A 21,094-nucleotide genomic window follows, 5' to 3' on the forward strand; every position below is an offset into this window, starting at 1 on the left:
AAATGACATAAAACAAGCTGTGAAATGTAAGTCTGGCATACTCTTTTTAGACTGTGCAAAAAAATAATCATAATACTAATAAAATAAAATAATTAAGAGACACATTTAATCATCATTTTATCAGTAAAGTTCATTAAAGCAATAAGTGACTTACATTGTAGATATAATATTGCTTGTATTTATTTTTATTTTTTATTTTTTTTTGGCAATGAAAATGTTCCAAACAAAGACTGTTTTGCATCTGTGAGCAATGGACCATCTTTTTGAACGAATCGATTGATAAAAATGATTCACTTATTAACTCCGCCAAATGCTTTGTTCCTGGATGAATCAACACTTTGAATGAATCGATTGAATCTCAATGACTCACTCATTAAGTTTGTAGCAGCCCCTTGGCGTCGACAAACGAGACAGAGAGTTTCGACGGGTGCTTAATCTTCTTTATTTCGCTCGCTTTGAGCGCCATTAACCGTGACTTCGAGAAACGTTGTGTTGTAGCACCGTGAAACTACATAAAGAAACAATATACTCATAAATAAAAAACTTATGTACAAATGACAGATTACTTAAACAAATACACATTTACAGATACCCAAAAGGCAAATAAATTATTACATACATGAGAAATTAACCAAAAGAGCGACAAATAACACGTGCCATACGAAATTATATATTACTTTAAAATACAACATGCAAAACACACAATAAAGACACATACCTCGCTCCGCTTGCCAAAGGGTACTAGATGAACCAAAACGTAAAGTGCATCCACTTTTTACAATATATATTTCAAACTTTTGTAAACGCCATGTGAGAACCACAATGTGCTCCTCGTCCGCACCTTTCTTCTACCTGCGTTACAGCTTACGTTACGTAGAGAGCGTGCGTGCGCACACACAACACATTTAAAGTGACACACACATACATATTTTTGCGGTCATTTACACTCCCACCAATTATGAGATGATGAAAGAACAGAACGAACTGTGAATGAATCAGAACATGATTTCTGAACATCAATATGACCGCCTTCACAGTTTTTATGCATGTGAAGTCTAAAATGTTAGGTTTTATAGAACTTAATTACATGGTCTGATGCAATGATATCACAAAGCAGTCGCTGATTACTCATTTTCAATAAGTACCACCAATTTTTGGATGGGCCTTTCAATGACTGTGGGCTTGGAGCGTTGATTTTGTTTTCGCTCCCCTAACTGCAACTTGACTCGCCTTACAAGACCATCACTTCCTTCACTGGTTTCCACCACTCGGCCTAATTGCCACTGACCTCTGGGAAGCATATCGTCTTTGATGATTACAACATCATTCACTTGAAGGTTACGGCGAGGAATATGCCATTTCTGACGTGCTGCAATGTTGAGAAGGTATTCCTTCTTCCAACGACTCCAAAATTGTTCGATTAGGTATTGAACTCTGCGCCATCTTTTAGTGGCATACACATCTTGTTTTACAAACTTTCCTGGAGGTGGAAGAGCAACATCAGATTTCATCATTATCAGATGGTTTGGGGTCAATGGTTCGAGTGAATTTGGATCATTAATACCATCTACCGTTAGAGGGCGGCTGTTTACAATGGCCATTGCTTCATAGAACAGCGTTCTGAGTGATGCGTCATCAAGCCTGCCTGGGCATAAAGCAAGTGTGGCATTGAGTACATTTCGCACAGTACGTATCTGGCGCTCCCAGACACCTCCAGCATGGCTTGCAGAAGGAGCATTAAAGACAAACTCGCATTGCCTTTCTGTAAGAAAGATCTCTAAGGCGTTGGTGTCAATCTCTTTCAGTGATTTTGCGAATTCATTTTTAGCTCCAACAAAGTAAGTGCCGTGGTCACACTGAAGTTTGCGAACTGCTCCTCTGAGGCTGATAAAGCACCTTAGGGCATTGATAAAGGAGTCTGTAGATAGGTCCTCAATCATTTCAATATGGACTGCACGAGATGATAGACAAGTGAATAATAGGCCATATCTCTTAAGCTCCTTACGAGCTCTCTTCACAATAAATGGCCCGAAACAGTCCATACCACAGTACGTGAATGGAGCGGAAACCTCAACACGTTCTCTGGGAAGTTCTGCCATACGCTGTTCTTCAGCTGGTCGTCTGAGTTTCCGACATTGCACACACTTGTGTATGAACTTAGCGACGGACTTACTGCCTCCAATGATCCAGAATCCATTCATTCTTAACTCCATTTGAGTTTGGCTTCTTCCCTGGTGACGAACTTTGATGTGGTAATGCGACAGAATTAGTTTAGTGATGTGGTTACCTTTTGGAAGTATTACAGGATGTTTTAGATCTTGACTGAGAGATGAGTGTTTTAGCCTCCCACCAACACGGAGGATGCCATTGTCCAAAATAGGATCCAGAGGGTACAGTGCGCTTGAATTTGGTAGAGCTTCTCCTCTTTCAATTATTTGCATTTCCTTTGAGAATGCTTGCTGCTGTACAAGCTTGATGACCACCTTAGCAGCTCTCTCACGTTCTTCAACTGTCACATGATCACCATTGTACATCTGTTTGTGGCCCAATCGGTTTATTCTTGCAACCACCCTTAGAAGCATAGACCATGAAGAGAATCGACTTAAGCGACTGAGGATGTCTGCTCCGTCTCTGACGGAGGTCACAAAGGTTTGGACTAATTTAACTTCAGGATCACCGACAAGCAGGTTCACAGGTGTATATGGTGTTGCATTTACTTCCTGTTCCCACAGGAATTTGGGTCCTGATAACCACATTGATGTAGAGATGGCAGACGCATTAAGCCCTCTAGATGCATAATCAGCAGGGTTATCTGTTGTATTTACGTAACACCACTGACTAGGATCTGTGACATCTCGTATCAGCTGCACTCGATTTGCGACAAAAACATGAAACCTACGGGCTTCGTTGTTAATGTATGCTAAAACGACCTGCGAGTCTGTCCAGAAGAACTCTTGGTCAATCTTCATTTCCAGCTCATTTTTCAGCATGACACTCATTCTGGCAGATATGACAGCGGCTGAGAGTTCTAACCTGGGAATACTTATGACCTTTGTAGGTGAGACCCTGGCTTTAGCCATCACCAGACAGCAGTGGACTTCACTCTTTTCATTTTTGAAGCGGAGGTAGGAACAAGCACCATATCCTACATTACTCGCATCAGAGAAGTGGTGTAACTCTGTTCTGACTATTTCACTGAAGGTATGTGGGTGATAACATCTTGGTATCAATACTTCCTTGAGTTTCAGAAGATCGTTTTTCCAATCCACCCATTGAGGACGCAAGTCATAAGGAAGTTCATTGTCCCATTCAGTACCTCTACGACAAAGTTCTTGTAGGATACACTTTCCCTGTAGAATAAATGGGGCGACAAACCCAAGAGGGTCATATAGAGAGGCTATAACAGACAGAATACCACGGCGAGTCAATGGTTGATCCTTAAGGTCGATGCTGAAACTGAATGTGTCATCCTTTGTTGACCATTGAATGCCGAGTACACGTCCAGCTGGTGTTGCTTCAAGATTAAAGTCAAGAGGCTTTGATGTTGTTGCCTTTTCTAACGGGTTTAAACAACTCAGAACGTCTTCCTTATTTGAGTTAAATTTGTGAAGCCGTAAACCTCCATGTTTACACACTCTTTGAGCTTGCATTATTAGTTCTTTGGCTTCACTGATTGAGGGAACACTGGTTAACCCATCATCCACATAAAAGTTCTTCTCAATGAATGCTGAGGCTGAAGGATAGTTAACCTTGTGCTGCTGTGCCAGGTACTTTAGGCCGAAATTAGCACACCCAGGTGAAGACGTGGCACCAAAGAGGTGGACTGCCATGCGATATTCTTGAGGCTCTTTCTCCAAGTCTCCACCCTCCCACCATAAGAATCTCAGGTAATTGCGTTCATCAGGTGGGACGAGAAACTGGTGAAACATCTTCTCTATGTCACAGGTAACTGCAACTGGCTCCTTTCTGAAACGGCACAGCACTCCCACCAAGGAATTGGTTAGATCAGGCCCAGTCAGAAGTGTGTCATTTAATGATATACCACGAAACTTTGCTGAACAATCGAATACCACCCTCAGCTTGTTGGGTTTCTGAGGGTGGTACACCCCATGGTGTGGGATGTACCACACTGTCTCTCCACTTAGTATAGCTGGAGCTTGTTCTGCATCACCTTTGATAATCATCTCTTCCATGAAAGCCTTGTAGTGATCATAATACTGTTTATTGGACTTGAGCCGTTTCTTTAGGTGTTGTAGTCGAGCAGTTGCTAGCCCTTTGTTGTTGGGTAGTGAGGGTCGGCTGCTGCACTTAAATGGGAGAGGAAGCTCGTAATGTCCATTATCCTTCTGATGAATATTGGCACTGAGGTGCTGTATGAAACGAACATCCTCTTGTGACACACATTTATCCTCATAAGCTTTTTCATTGAAATCGGACTCAAGAATTTTCAGGATATCATTGGACGATGGGACAGGTATTTCCTTTACTGCAACACGGTGGACAAAACTCTGATTTCCTTGTCGGTCAAGGTGTGGATTAGACAGGCCTATAATACTCCACCCAAGCACAGTTCTTTGCGCGAAAGGCTCATTTTCACCACCTATAATTGCTTCCAAGGGAGCTAGAGCAGATGGGCAGTCAAATCCAATTAAAAGTCCAACTTCACAGTTCAAAAGTGGTGACAGTTGACTTGCTAAGTGTCTGAGGTGACTCCACTGAAGCGCTGTGTGCTTGGTGGGAATATACGACTTGTCCACTGGAATGAAGTCTCTTGTGTATGCTTGCTGTAGTGGTATAGAACTTGCAGATTGTAGTCCTCTTACTTTAAGTCCACAGACTCTCTTACTGGCAGTGATCGTGTCAGCAGCTGTCATGGTGCTGAGCCTCAATTGCACAGGTTGTGAGACAACATTCAAACTTTCAAGAAGATCTTCCAAGATGAAACTTGAGTCGCTCTGGGTGTCAAGTAGAGCATAAGTTAGTACTTCTCTTTGGGGTTCGTCCACTGTAGAGATGAAAACTGGTACAATGCTGGAAGTAGCAGGAGAACATTGAGTGAGTGCGTGTGTCATGACTTTATGAACTTCCTCACTTGCTTGAACATTCGTAGATGCTCCTTTAGGGTCCTTTGAAGGAGCTTTATCCCTTTCTTCATGTAAGCAGGTAGGATGACTTCGACCACACGTACCACATGTATGTCTTCTTCTACAGTCTTTACTCATGTGTCCCTTTCTGAGACATCCGAAACAGAGGTGGGTTTCGTGAATGAAGGCTTTCTTTTCTTCAATAGTCTTTCCAGCAAATGTAGAGCATTGAGCAATGTGATGTTTTTCATCTTTGCAGAAAAGGCACGATGTCTTTGGCTTAGAGCTGTACGTCTCTGGTCTTTTTGAGCTTAAGTCCTTCACCTGAACCTTTGTACTGAGAGCCTTAGCGCGCTTGGGGAACCTTTCATCTGTGTTCCTTTGATTCACAAATAGTGCAGAGGTTATAGGGTTACAAGCTATTTTTGCTTCCTTTTGCAGAAATTCTGTGAAGCATTTGAAACTTGGATAATCACCTGATGTGTCTAGCTCTTCCACCACGATTCGGTTCCACTTTCTCACAATCCATTCGGGGAGTTTCTTTAACAGCTTGTGGTTTTCTTCAGAATCATTTAGGATGGCTAATCCTTTTACGTGAGGAATTGCCTCGACACAACCTTGTAGGAAATCTGTGAAGTCTCGTAATGCCAGTGGGTCATTTGCTCCAATTTTGGGCCATCTCATCAGCTTGTCTCGAAACGCTCTTTGGATGACGAACGAGTTCCCGTACCTTTCCTGTAACACTTTCCAGGCACCTTGATACGCATCCTCAGAATTTCTGTAGAAATATCCCTCCACCGCTTTGCGAGCTTCCCCAGCAAGGTAATTCTTCAGATAGAACATTTTTTCACCAGAAGGAAGAGGTTTTCGATCAATGAGGGCCATGAATGACATCTTCCAATCTATGAATTTTAAAGGGTCACCAACAAAGACAGTGGGTTCTGGAACAGGCAGCCGATGTGTGCTTAGTGAGTTTGCTATTGCTTGAGCTAGATTTGCAGTTTCCTGAGGTGATGTAACTCCATATCCTTCACATGATGCTTGCTGAGGTAGGAACGACTGTGCTTCCGGGTTCAGTTGAGATGTAAGCTCTGTCCTTTGGCAGCCAGTGTGAATGCTAGTGCCTTCGTCATCTTCACAGCGATGAAGGTTGCCTTCCAAATCGTTATACACTTTGACACGAGCTGCTGCTACTTTAACTTCTTTGTCAACTTGTAGCTGTTGTAGCCGTTTCTTTTCCTCAACTAGCCTTAACTGCATTTCAGCCTCCTTCTGCTTTATCTCCGCTAACATTCTCGACTCACAAAGCTTCCAGTCATGCTCCATCTTATCAAGCTTAGCTTGTTGATTGTGAATTTCTTGTAAAGCTTTAGCTTGTTCCAGTTTCGCTGCAAATTCTGCCTGTGCATCAGCACGCTTACTTGAGACTTTAGAAATCTTGGATTGGTTATCGGATCCCAGTGATGACTCTGAAACGACGGTGTTTGTTACTGTACATCCAAAGACGGATCCATATTCATCCTTATTCAGCACTTGCCTTACTCTTTCCTTCACAAGTTCTTCGTTGTAACTTTCATTAAATGTTTCCAGTCGTTTACTGACAAGATCAGTGATCTCTGCAGTTAGTGCAGCGCAGGCATCCATACGTTTAACAATGTCTGGAGTAGTAGTGTGGTTACGCAGAATTGCTTCATAACGCTGATAGACTGAATCATGTCTGCCTTGAATGTCTTGCTGTATTTGATCCAGGTCTTCACGTGTACAGAATGTTTTCAAATTTGATCTAGCCTCTCTTGCAGCCTGCTTCCAGGACTCATATGTCTTATGGAAGGACTTTTCCTGTTTCTTTGCTTCAAGCTCATGCATCTCTCGACCTTTCTGTGTTAAGCTTCTTTCACGTGAGCTTGCTCTGAGCTGTTGCACTGGTGGGTTACTTATTTCTTCAGCTGGAAGTGGTATCTCCTCAACTGGTTCAACTTCCTTTTCAGGTGGGTTTTCCATGGCCTCTTTAATGTTGTTTACTTCTTTAAACTGGGCAACTTAAGCTATAAGTGATACCATTTCCATCAGACCTCTAAAATGTAAGCACTCAAAATATTAGCAAGGAGAATCAACACAAATGCACAACTGTAAACACTTTTAACATTTAAATATTTCCCTTGTAATAGATCAGAAATGTCGGTTTACAAACAGTAATAAAGTTAACTGTACTCTTTGTGTATGACTTTTTAAATGTCCAAGATAAATCTTCAACAATCAACGTTCAAATTTAACACACAAGTTTTAATAGTCTTTAAATAATCAAGCAAACTTGAATATTTTCTTGTGATTTGACTTATTCAATTTAAATGTCTCTTGTAGTTTTATCCTTCAATTTAATAGTCCAAAAAATATTCTCCTTTTCATTTGAACATGTCAACTTACAGAGTTCCAATGAATGGATGCAGCTCAGGTGGGAATACGATTTAACTCACAGTCTCAATCTCATCTGTAGTGTTAAACGGTGCCTTGTTACCACCTTGCGATCTTTCCCTTTAAGCAGTTATAATGACGTCACGATCCGCTGTGACTGCGCAAACGTCCGCAGCGCCGTGCTGATTGATCCTCGTGCGGCGTTGTGATGAACTCTCTCGAACAGGGCAGCAGCGAAGCAATGCAGAGTCCCGATAAGCGTCGAGTTTCACTGTAGCAGCCCCTTGGCGTCGACAAACGAGACAGAGAGTTTCGACGGGTGCTTAATCTTCTTTATTTCGCTCGCTTTGAGCGCCATTAACCGTGACTTCGAGAAACGTTGTGTTGTAGCACCGTGAAACTACATAAAGAAACAATATACTCATAAATAAAAAACTTATGTACAAATGACAGATTACTTAAACAAATACACATTTACAGATACCCAAAAGGCAAATAAATTATTACATACATGAGAAATTAACCAAAAGAGCGACAAATAACACGTGCCATACGAAATTATATATTACTTTAAAATACAACATGCAAAACACACAATAAAGACACATACCTCGCTCCGCTTGCCAAAGGGTACTAGATGAACCAAAACGTAAAGTGCATCCACTTTTTACAATATATATTTCAAACTTTTGTAAACGCCATGTGAGAACCACAATGTGCTCCTCGTCCGCACCTTTCTTCTACCTGCGTTACAGCTTACGTTACGTAGAGAGCGTGCGTGCGCACACACAACACATTTAAAGTGACACACACATACATATTTTTGCGGTCATTTACAAAGTTACTTGCTGCCAACTACTGGTAGTTTTAATTTCACATTTCTACAATTTCTTCATGTTTTAAAAAATTTCAAATATTAGCCTGTCTCACTCTGAGCTGTCTCTACGGCTCCTTACACCAGCAAATTCATCACCTCGGCATGTAGGATGTGTGCATCCTCATTCTGGACTGAGTTGGAGACCACGTCGCGGAACCACATGAGATTTTGAACAAATTTTAGTGAATAACCTCGTTCTTTAGTCCCCAGAACCCATCTTGACACCCCAGGGATGGCCTGCCAGGCCTCAGCCCGAGCGGCAAGGGGTTGGATTGATGGTTCGCTGTGCGGGGACCCAACGCTCATGAATTCTCCGGCGTCCATGCCTGTGCAAGAGTTCCATAATAATGAAACGATAAGAAATATACATTTATTTATTTTAATGGAGAGGGAGAAAAATGTGAAACCATGTTATTTATTTATTTAAAATAAAATGTAAACACATTTTAATTAATACAAATATACAATAAAAAGTGATAACTTAATTGATGGAGATAATTTTCGGAATGTCATGGGCTCTGTATATGGGAATACAATTTGTTAAATAAGGCCAGAAAACAAATAAATGTGTGACCTGCTGAAATAAAAAAGCAAATTATTAAATGTAAGTTTCAAGCCTTTCATAATTTGTGACATTAATGTAACTATAATGACAAAATATGTTAGAACTAGGCTTAGCCTATAACATGCAACAATGCTTATGGCATAACGCATACTTTCTTAAATGTAATCTAAACATTTCAAGTTAATATCATATATATTGTTATTATTATTATTATTATTATTATTATTATTATTATTATTATTATTATTATTATTATTATTATTATTATTTCTTTTACATTTTCTGTTTTTTTTTTTTTTTTTTTTTTTTTTTTTGATGGTGTGAGAATAAAAAAAAAAGAAAAAAAAAGAACAAAGCAATGGAACTGCTGTATTTATTATATTATTATAATCTGCAATACATAGTACAAGAAAAAATACTAGAATTTAGAATATAGAAATATAGAAATACATATATATATATATATATATGTATGTATGTATGTATATATGTATATATATATATATATATATATATATATATATATATATATATATATATATATATATATATATATATATATATATATATATATATATGTATGATGATTTCAACATGGCGACCCACTCCAAAAACAAAACTGCTTTTTTTTAGGCCACAAGTACATTTTTTTTTTCTTAATGTGCAAATATTTTAACGAGGACAGGATTAAGTAATTTATTGTGACCTTTATTGTGAACTTTGCCCTTTTTTTCTAAATGTTTAAAATATTTCTTTTTTAAGCCTATCGTTTTCATCAGGTTGATACTAATTACTGCTAATTAACTGAAGTGCAAAAATACACACTTCACCAGATACAGTCCTTATAAATGAACCCATTAATTAATTGCTTCATGGTTGTGCAACACCATGACAACAAGGTATGACTTAGTTATACTGAACTTAAAATCAAACCAACAAATGATGAATGAATTTAAAATGAATAATGGCTGAACTTTTGTTCTGCTTCCTATACTAATAGTAGTCCTACAGTCTACTAAGATTTTTATATTTTGACATTACACCATCCTCTTTTGGTGCATGAAATAGAAGCTTGGAGATTCTGCTCAATATTTTTTTTTTTTTTTTCGGCAATCATACTTCATATATATATATATATATATATATATATATATATATATATATATATATATATATATATATATATATATATATATCAGTTTATATATTGTAATTTGTGTTGTAAATGACAAGATCCATGTCTCCTAATGAAGGTGAAGTATTTGTGAACCTCAGTGAGTCACAGCTGTTCGAGCAGCGACCAGATTAACTCATTCTCTGACTACTGATGTTTTCCATTAGGAATCTAGAAGCCACGACTTTGTCATCAGTCTTTATTAGTTTTGGTTGCTGATTTCCCCTCATGAGTCTGAAGAGATGTCTGTTGATATATATATATATATATCAGTTTCCATTTGTACCTGAAGTCTTCATAATGGTACACACATTCATATAAACATATATACATGCAAACACATCTGTTGGACTGACTTATTCCTGCAATCCTGTATAAGATCTGTTCCAGCTCAGGAGAGATTGATTAATACTGCTCATAAATCCACAGATCCCCACAGCTGCCGCCAGAAACGTGCTTTTCATGCTCATAATCAAGACACGTGTTTGGGAAAAGTTAATGAAAATGTCGTTAGGAAGCACCCGTGATTGATGTGAGTCTAACAAACACATTGGTGTGTGCTGATTTTATCCAGCTTAGAAACATGGCAGATTCTTAAATGGCAGTCAATATGCAAAATTGGGAATTTCCATCAGTGTTTTTTTTTTTTTCTTTTCTTTTTTTAAGTGAATGTGAAATATTAAGAAATGCATGACAAGAGTTAGTTTTAAAGAGCTAAATGAAAGACAGGATTTTTATTTTTATTTTTATTGTTTAAAATGCTGTTTCATCCAGACACTCACACACACACACAGAGGACTCAACAACAAGGACTTTCCAATTGTCCGAGACAACGTGAAAGTCTCCTAGGGACATTTGATGGATTTTCATCAACGTTTATAATTTAAAAAAGTTAAAAAGAATAGCATTTATAAAAAAAAAAAAAAAAAAAAAAAAAAAAAAAAAAAAGATGTATGTAACAATATACACTATTGTTCAAAAGTTTGGGGTCAGTACATGGACTCATCTTCATGACAATTGACCAAAAGTGATAGTAAAGGCTCATTTTATATTTTTAATAAATACTGTTCTTTTTACCTTATTATTCATCATGTATTTATTAAGCAGCACTACTGTTTCCAAAATTGATATTAAATATTGAATAATATAAATTATATTTTAAAATATAGTAAAATATAAAACTATTACTTTAAATAGTTCTTCTTCTTCAGTTCCAAACCAACTGTGCAAATTTGCGATCTATTGTGCAAATACATAAAAAAGGAGGTGCCTGGCAGATTATATTGAGAATTCAGTTTCTGGAAGGATTGTAAACCAATATCATCATAGATATCTCCCAGAGTGTCTACTTTATTATGAGTCCATTGCGGACAATGAAATGGAGTACTGCCTGACAAATATTATTATTGTGGAAAATAGGCGAATGCCTATGCCATATTGAGCAGGATTATATATATATGCAGGAGTGTGCTCACTCCTCCTACCACCATTACACAGGCTTCAAAAATCTGTTTCCCCACCAGTCTCTTCTTCACCCAGACCAATCTATGCTGCCAGTCCCATGGTCAGTCCGGCGCCCTACTCTGGTTCGGCGGATGATTGCAGTGGATTCCCCTTGCAGTGTTCACTCGCCCTGGAGATGCAACCGCAGCGCTTCACGACAGAGAGTCTCCGTAAATAATATCTGTCATTCTTTACCCGCTTCTACCCTTCACAAACATCTACACAATTAATCCGTCTTTTGATTCTAACCTGTTTGTGTCCTGAGTCTATCTGCTCGTTACAATTAGGACAACCTTGGTTTTAGTATCAGAAGATGAATGAGATAGCACTTATTACACCTGTGTACATCCTCCTTTTTCAAATGGGATTCTTAAACTAACACTATATCAATCTTTCTTCACAAAATATCCAGAAAACCTGTACGTTTGGTGGGCCATTTAGGCCATTAAAATTCCAACTCAAAATATTAAGGTCAGTCATGGGTGTCAAATTGAATTATTGCATAATAAAACAAAATACAAATTTTAAAATAAAACCAGTTGAGTCAAACATTTAAACCACCCCCACCCTTCCTGTCACTAAAAAAAAAAAAAAAAAAATTAAGCACATTCCCATGAACTATAGCAGATCAAACCAAATACAAACCTTTATCTGCCAAGGACCCCTTCATACGATCTGTGACATCAACAAAAAACCTGCACATCACTGATGCACCAACACTAACGTTTGGTTATGATGTGTTATGTGCCGGCTCAGCCGCCTCAAACTTCCACTGTAAACATAGGAATGCTGTGAAAAAACCATCGAGCGAAATACCTGAGTGAACATGGCAGTTCACAATCACAATTATCGCCTTGCCGGACTTTGGCCTCCCCAGTTTCTCGGTAACGATTGGTTACAGTGGATAAATGAAACTTTTCCCAAAACCTGTCGGGACTCAAGAGTAGGGCCACAACTTCACCTTGATTCAAAATGTGAAACAAACACTCTTCTTGTACGGGTTTCAGTTGGCAAATGCCGGGAATATTCTCCACAGCAGAGCAAATAGCATCCTGTGTCTGCGTGTCCGTTTTTGATTTCCCTAACGTAAAGTACAATCCTAAATTCGGCTCTTAGCATTGACGTCACTGCTCTCAGCCCGCCCTCTGTTCATTGATTGGCCGGAGGAAAGCTGGGACATAGTTCGCTATCTCAGAACAGAAGCAAACTGAAATTGAGTTGAAGTACGAAGTCTAACATAGTCAGGCTAGGATGAATGGGATCTAAATAAAACTCTGGCTTCTTCTGGGGAATATAGCATTTTAGGTTCACCTTGATTGAGAATGACCTTCAGAATTGCAGGAGAAAGAAGAAAATTCTGGATGCCAGCTTCTCTCTTTTCCTTCCTACCTGGTGCAAATGCATTTCTTTTTGCGGTGACAGGAGAAACATCTATAAAGAAAGACAGCATTGCTCTGTCAGATGTTTTCACAGGGGCGTGAAGTCTGGAAGCCTGCAAAATGAGCTCCCTGTCTATGTACCACGACAGTTTAAATATGAAAACCCATGGTTTAGCGTGAACTGGGGAGAGTCTTGTGTACAGTAAATGCGATGCGCTCGCTCCACTTCAGTCTCTTTGCCTGCCATAGATGGAAGCCAGAGATGGAAGCCAGAGATGGTAGCGATCTTTTCAAAAAGCCCATAGGGTCATTCTTTTCGGAACCTTCAGGGCATCCAACCAGATACAGATTGCTGCGCCTATTACGATCCTGCAAGTCCACAATCTGTTGATCTGCGACAAATTTCTTTTGTAAATTCACCTATAAGAGGATCCAATTTAGAACTACTGAACAACTGACATGTGAGAAGCAAACTCGTTCAGCATTGCCGTCAACTCAGTTCTGAGAATGTCCTCAAATTGTTTCGCCATCTTGTCCACCATATCACCCGTGGTTGGTGCCTTGGATTTTTTCTTAAAATCGGAGAAGCTGACGGGGGCAAACTCCTGCTGTTTCCGATTGTGTGCCATCTGGGAAAGTATTTTTAATTAATAAAACTTAAAATAAAAATAAAAAATAAATAAATAAATAAAAAATTATAAAAACGTCTTCAAAAAGAGACCAAACATACGGAGCTCTACACAAGTGTGACTAGGTTCATGAGCACGTCATGTGACTCCCCCCTTTTGACATACTTTTCATACAACTTCAACACACACACACACACAAGTGTTTGTTTTTGTGAAAAGTGGGGACATCCCATAGGCGTAATGGTTTTTATAATGTAGAAACAGTATATTCTATCGCCCTTCACCAACCCTACCCCTAACCCTAACCCTCACAGGAAACTTTGTGTATTTTTACTTTCTCAAAAAAACCTCATTCTGTATGATTTATAAGCATTTTGAAAAACGGGGACATGGGTTATGTCCTCATAAGTTACCCTCTCCTTGTAATACCTGTGTCATACCCATGTCATTATACAAAGTTGTGTCCTGATATGTCACAAAAACATGCCCCCCCCCCCCACACACACACACACTTTCTAATGCTGATTAGTTAGGTAATACCACTGAATTATTGAAAAATAACTCTCACCCATGTTGTAACAATCATTCTGCTTTATGTTGTGGCCACACTCTCACTTTCAGGTGTGCATTAATTTTCAGTAATTCAGCAGCCTGTCATCCATTATTCCTTAAATAATTTACATTTATGTTTCACTGAAAAAATAATAATAATAATAATAATAAAGAAAAAAAAAACAGTTTGGAGAGATATGTATATAATGACAGAATTTCCAGTCCAAACCTGACTGAACTTCAGACGTATATGAGATATATAGCATAACAAACACATCATGTGAATTTATGTTGTAATTTGTGTTGTAAATGACAAGATCCATGTCTCCTAATGAAGGTGAAGTATTTGTGAACCTCAGTGAGTCACAGCTGTTCGAGCAGCAACCAGATTAACTCATTCTCTGACTACTGATGTTTTCCATTAGGAATCTAGAAGCCACGACTTTGTCATCAGTCTTTATTAGTTTTGGTTGCTGATTTCCCCTCATGAGTCTGAAGAGATGTCTGTTGATGTTCTGACACGGTTGGAGTAATCAGTGAGGATGGGAGATTAATTAAACTGCAAACATTTGTAGTTCTTCTGAACACATCGGATTAGTTCTAGTAACTCAAACACTCTTTTGTCATATCATGTTTTTTATTCAAATAAATGTATCCTGTATCTTTTAATGATTAGGCCACTTGCCAAACATTGGGGAAAATATCCTTAAACAACAAAAAATGCTCAAAAACAAATGCAAACCTTATTCAAATAAAAGTTTCTCCATTTTTGTGCAGTCAGAGAAGACGGCAAGGCCATTGTTATTCCCTACTTAACATATACATCTTTCAGAACAATAAATACATGCAAAGGTTCTGTATAGAAGGTGCACCAGGCAATTTGTGGCAAACACTGAAGTGATCCCATCGGAAGCAGTAGCAGAAGCTGGCAGAATCGCCTCCTCAATAAGCAAATTTGGTTTTGGAATGAAGAAGTGCAAGCAGTGGTTTCAGTCCCACATCAATGGAAAGTTCCAGTGATTCAAAACCATCAAATCCATGGCAAAACGAACCATGAGAGCAGCAAAAGTGGCCCATTATGACTGGCTCTACAGTAAGTTGATCACATCACAAGGGGAAAAGAAGAACTATCGGTTGGCCAACACTTGCCACCGAACCTCCCAGGAAATCAGACAAATAAAAAATAAAAAAAAATGTCAAGGATGAAGACCACTGAATCATCCAAGACATACCCATTATCCTCCAACACCGGAGCGATTTCTTCACTAAAATCCGTGAATAATTTGACCATCCGCCGATCCAAAGCACTGATCCAATCCATGGACCCGTTCTGCCAATGACCAACAAGAAAGTAGAAGAAGCCAAAGAACGGAAAGGACACTTGGCCTGACGACATTCCCGTAGAGGCATGGAAAATCCTTGGCTGCCATGGAGCCAAAACACTTGCCATTCCATTTATCTTTTGAAGAATGCATGTGTTGTTGCCAAAGTATTTGGTCAGAATAACTTAAGAACAGGGAAAGCCTGCAATGAATTGAAACAGGGCTGGACTGGGGTTAAAATTCGGCCCTGGACAAATCCCATCTGGACTGTGAGTTCCCCCGTGAAAATTTTGCTGGGATATAGGGCCTTACATTTAAGTTAATAACCAAATAATTACAAAAGGACAGAAACAAAACAAAACAAAAATATTGATATTACTGAATGATGCATTTTTGTCACATAGAAATGCACTCAACAGCAAATAATTGATTTTGGGCTAGAAAGCAGAAGAATTACTGATATTTAATTCTGTCTTCATTTCTATTACTTACTTTCTTCTGTTGAACACAGAAGAATATATTTTGTAGAATGATACCAAACAATGTTGCTTACCCTTGATTTCTACTGTATTGCCAAAATTTATTGAATTTCTCAAAATATCTTATTTTATGTTCTACAGAAGAAAGAAATTCATAAAGGTTTTGAAAGACACTTATCCCTTAAAACTTTAACATTTATAAATATATGTATAACATAGCATAATAAATAACTATAATTGAATATACAATAAATAAGTAATAAATAATTAAGAACAATTTTTATAAGACTGATAATTATCTTTAATCATTTTCTCACTGAACATTTTACTTCAATGAAAATGCATTAGAACTAAACATTTAAAGAGAAAGAAGCGATTAAAGCTTTTCTGTTGAATTATTATCTGCCCTAATTAAATTTACTGTAGTTCTTGCATAGAATCCTGAGTATTCCACAATAATTATAGGCTATAAGTAATAACATTAACATTTCTAATAAAAACATTTCTGCCAAAACCATAGGCTATTTGTACAGTGTTATAACTGCAAGTTTAATTACTATGGCACTGAATTTATAAGCTTTTAATTATGTATTGACGTTTTCCAATTTGCCTCGTCATGCAGTTTACATGTCTTTGTATTTTTTTCGCTTCTGCAAATTGACCCAGTATTTGATCGGCCCACCAGTAATGTCCTGGTGTTTCCAATGGCTTGTACATACAGTACCTGCCTTAAAATACTGTCTGTGAAGGCAGCTCGTTGCATTTTTAGAACAGAGCCAATCTGTCACAGTGCTTGGTTTAACTTGTTCCAATATAGATGTTTAATTGAGCTTCTGAAGAATAATATACAACATGAGTTGTAGGCGTGATACCCTCTCATTAAAAATCATTTACATTCACTTAGCTGTGCATTTAGCTGGATATTCACTTTAGTTTTCATACTCCATTGACTCTGAAAGCAGTCGTGTGGAAAGATAAATGTTTGATCATCCTTCAGCTTGTCTTAAAATGTTCAGAGTGATAAGAAGAGGACAGAAAACAGGTTTGCACATTACCACATTACCACTACTGAGACAGTTTCTCAAAAATATCTAAATAAACCAGCAGTATGTTTGTGCTCTACAAAAATAAGACTTCAATCACTTAACAAGTTGCTGAACAACTGAAAATAGCAAAAAAAACAAAAACAAAAAAAAAAACAGATATTTAAAAAAAAAAAAAAAACAGTACATTTTTCTTTTGCTGACCAATTTCACTGAACTATTGCTTTTTTATGCTGTTCTAAACCTGTCTGAAGTTTCTTAAAAAAAAAAAAAAAAAACTTTTCATTTATTTATTATTATTATTATTATTATTATTATTATTATTATTATTATTATTATTATTTTTTTTTTTTTTTATTATTTATTTTTTTTTTTAATTATTATTATTATCATTTTTTTTTTTTTTTTTTTTTTGCATTTATCCAAAGTGACTTATTGCATTTAAGGTACATTTTATCAGTTCATACATTCCTTGGTAATTGAACCTAAGACATTGGTATTGTTAGCGTTTATTTTTATTTATTTTTTAAATTAATTTATATTATTGTTTTAGTTTAAACTACAGGAATGTTTTTTCGATGCAGTTATAATGAATGTGATTTAAGCTTTCATGATCTAGTGGTTTGAAACTTTCATTTTCAGAATAATCATTCTTTTGATTTTCGATGAATTGTATCGTTTATTTCATCATGAATCAGAATTATCTTTTTCTCAAAGAAACAGTCGCAGTGGTTAACAGCTCACTGGAGGTGAAGATTTTCAGAAAATAACAGATTAAACTTCAAGACTTCAGAAGACCTGGAACATATCAATATTGAAAGCTATAAGCTACCTTTAAGGTGCTTTTTTCAGTCCACATTTCTTCTAAGATTCCATTTATTCCTTTTGTGTTCCACTTACAAAAATAAGTACATCCCATGATTTTTGACATATTTGGAGTAGCAAACATTTGATCCTTTTTGAAACAGCACCTATTAAAAAAAGTTGATATTCTTATTATTGTTATGTTGTCGGAAACTCCACTTTTGGTTCAACTTTAACTTTAGGATGGATGGCCTCACATCATGTTCAAGCATTTGTTGATATACAGAATTCATAGCTGAATCAATGAATGTAAGCTGTCCGGTTCTTGAGGCAGCAAAGAAACCCTAAACTCTGAAATTTCCACCACCGTGTTTCACAACTGATATAAGCATTGTCAGCTGAAATGCTCTCTATGGCCAAACATGTCTGCTGTTACTGTGGCCAAACAACTGAAATCTGCACCACTTGTACAGTAAATTTTAAATGTAAGAACATAATTACATTTTCAAAATTCTACAAAACGTCAATTTAATGTTGTATCGTAGTCTTAATAGCTAGGGCCAACTATTTCCATGGGTTGTGCTTAATTTTAATTTTATTTTTCTTCACATGACTTTGAAAATGAAACATGTTCTGTTTTAAATGAAACTAACATGCCACTTTAAAAATGTGTACCCATATCCTAAGAGCACATTTGCTTTCCTTTTTTGAATGATGTTCCGAACTAAGTAATGATAATACTTTTTTAGGTTTTCTTCTGAATTGCTATCTTGAATCAGATTTCACATTTTCACTGTGTGTCCAGTTATATCTTTCACAGCATTGCGGGAAGCATGCCTTGCCATCTATCCATTTACTTTACAGTGGAAACATAAAGATTTCATCATCGAGTGAGCCAAGAACATAAAGTCTGTTGTGAGTAAGAATTACATTTGTTTTAAACATTTACAAACCTGCCATCCCATTGTAAAAGTAGAACACATTATAAAATAATAACATATTGGCAAAGGACACTATGATTTCTGGATCAACAGATTTTTTTGGTCCTGGAACAATCAGATGTTAGGATTGGGATTAGGATTATGTATCTTTGATAGGATTGTTGTTCCAGGACTGTCAAAATATCTTATTTCAGCAATATGTCTTACCTCGCAGAATTCAGGTCACAGCCTGGATCAGGATTATTTGCTCATTTTATTAGGACAATTTAATATATAAATTATGATTATTATTTATTTATTTTTTATGGCAAAATGTTCTGTAACAAACTCATGCACTGGAACAAATATAGATTGAATGTAGAGGAAGAAACAGAAATGTTCATAAGCAATGGTGATCCTAAAACAGCAAATGACTCACTGACTCATGATTCCATGCTTCCCTGTTATCACTGGTTTATTTAGTGATTCACTAAAAAGCTATGTTTTCTTTAATGTGTTTTTGTGCTTTTTCTGTGTTTATTTGTTTCCCATTTAGGCTCCGCCTACTCAGTCTGTCTGGTAGGTAGCTGATTGCCCCCATCTGCTTACACATTTTTGTTGAACCCAGTTTTCTGCTGTTTTGGGTGCAGGAAGGGAGTAGGAAACAATTGTCATTCTTTTTATTTTCTTTGTTAGATTAGTTAGAGGCTTAAATTGTTCTGTTAGATTGTTTTGTTTGTTATTTTGGCCTTGCCCTTTCCTGAAGCTATTGCTTCCATTTTCTTTCTTTTATTCTTTTCTTATTTTAATATACCTTTTGTGTTTTTTTTTTTCCATGAGCTGTTAAATAATATTTTTTTACATTAATTTTTGCTTGTGGTGCTGAGGCAGGTACCATAAATTAATGTGGGATGTAACTTATTAAAATATTAAAAATTGTTTTTAAAGATTAACAAAAGTCTTTTGGGTTAGGGATGACATGAGGGTAACCAAATGATGACAGAGTTTTCATTTTGGGTGAACTATTCCTTTAATACAGCTTGAATAACAAAAGTATATTTTGAGAAGTGTTGGATGATTAAAAGACATATCCACACAATCTGTACTCCGCTAACTACTGGCCAGAAAGATACAATCGCACAGAGAATGAAAACCACAGAGAACAAAAACAGAATGATATTCATCTGAAATACAATGCATTGCATGCATTGCATGATGGCTGCGCTAATAAATTGAAAGCTTTTATTTAAATTTTACACTACTATGCATTTTTTATTTATTTATTTATTTTTTATTGTTATATAAAGCAGTGCATGGTAAATACTCAAATGTCAATGTCATTAAAAGGTGATCATTTCCGACAGTTGTTATAGCTACACCGCCACCACAAGGGAATAAAAAGCATCAAAACAGATATGGTATCATCAAGACTGAGTGGTAATCCATGTGGAATATGATATACCTCACTGTCCCTTGACAGTATGCCTTCTAAGTACTCCACACAGCACAGCAGTAACCGGCTATATCTCACTCAATTTCCTATGAAGGAAGTGTTTGTGATATAGACCAAATTACGGCCATCGCTTGTTTGTCTTGTCCATACTTCAGTGTGGAAAGTCTCACAGACCCTAATCATCACATTGTGTGTGCACCAGTGTGCAGCCATCTCATTACAAGACAGTTTAATTACATGGTGGCGCGAAGGGGGCCGTCAGTCTGGTTCAGTTCAGCCAAAACCTGACATGACTGAGGGTGACTTTGAGAAGATTGCCCTGCACAGCATAGCCTCATGCAAAATAAACAGTCACAACCTGACGTGAACTCTGTATCCGAGAGATTTCTCAGAACTTCAGCCTTCCTGCATGAAAGCGAGGTTGGAAAGTGATAATTGCATACACCACTGCTGAACGTCTCACAGCATGGGCCACGGAAATTAAACTTGAAGTCGATACAATCAGTCAATTTACTCTAACTGCATAAATATATTTCCTGGTGATTTTTTTTTTTTTTTTCAAACCTTTAAATAAAACATTTTAAACTGAGATCTTCAATTAGCTATATAAGCCCAGCAGCCACAGGAGAACCTTGTACTGAAGACATTGTGGAATCACTACTACTGTTTACTTATACAGTAGTACACATTATATATAAGTAAACCATTTGTTTAGAGGTAATGAATGATACTTCAAATTGTGTGGTTGGTTGGGGAAGGTGTGATATTACTTCCCTAAGGGACCATACATATATTTTCTGATAAATGGGTGAAAAAGTTTCATAAAAGGTGCTTATAAGCTATCCACACATTCAGAAAGAGAAGATAATGTAGGTGTCCTGAGATCTTATAATGCTTA

At 37.1% G+C, this 21,094-nt stretch overlaps 1 protein-coding gene across 1 annotated transcript; it reads right to left on the reverse strand.

The window, feature by feature from the left end:
• Positions 1–383: 383 nt before the first annotated feature.
• LOC127934412 (uncharacterized) lies at positions 384–7,262 on the reverse strand. Its single transcript, XM_052531787.1, has 2 exons — positions 719–7,262; positions 384–508 (listed from the first exon to the last, which is right to left on the reverse strand). The coding sequence occupies exon 1, from the start codon at positions 7,083–7,085 to the stop codon at positions 1,125–1,127; it is 5,961 nt and encodes a 1,986-aa protein (XP_052387747.1). The 5' UTR covers positions 7,086–7,262; the 3' UTR covers positions 384–508; positions 719–1,124.
• Positions 7,263–21,094: the final 13,832 nt, after the last annotated feature.

The sequence above is a fragment of the Carassius gibelio genome, chromosome A18, assembly GCF_023724105.1.
Source record: "Carassius gibelio isolate Cgi1373 ecotype wild population from Czech Republic chromosome A18, carGib1.2-hapl.c, whole genome shotgun sequence".
NCBI classification, from domain to species: Eukaryota; Metazoa; Chordata; class Actinopteri; order Cypriniformes; family Cyprinidae; genus Carassius; species Carassius gibelio.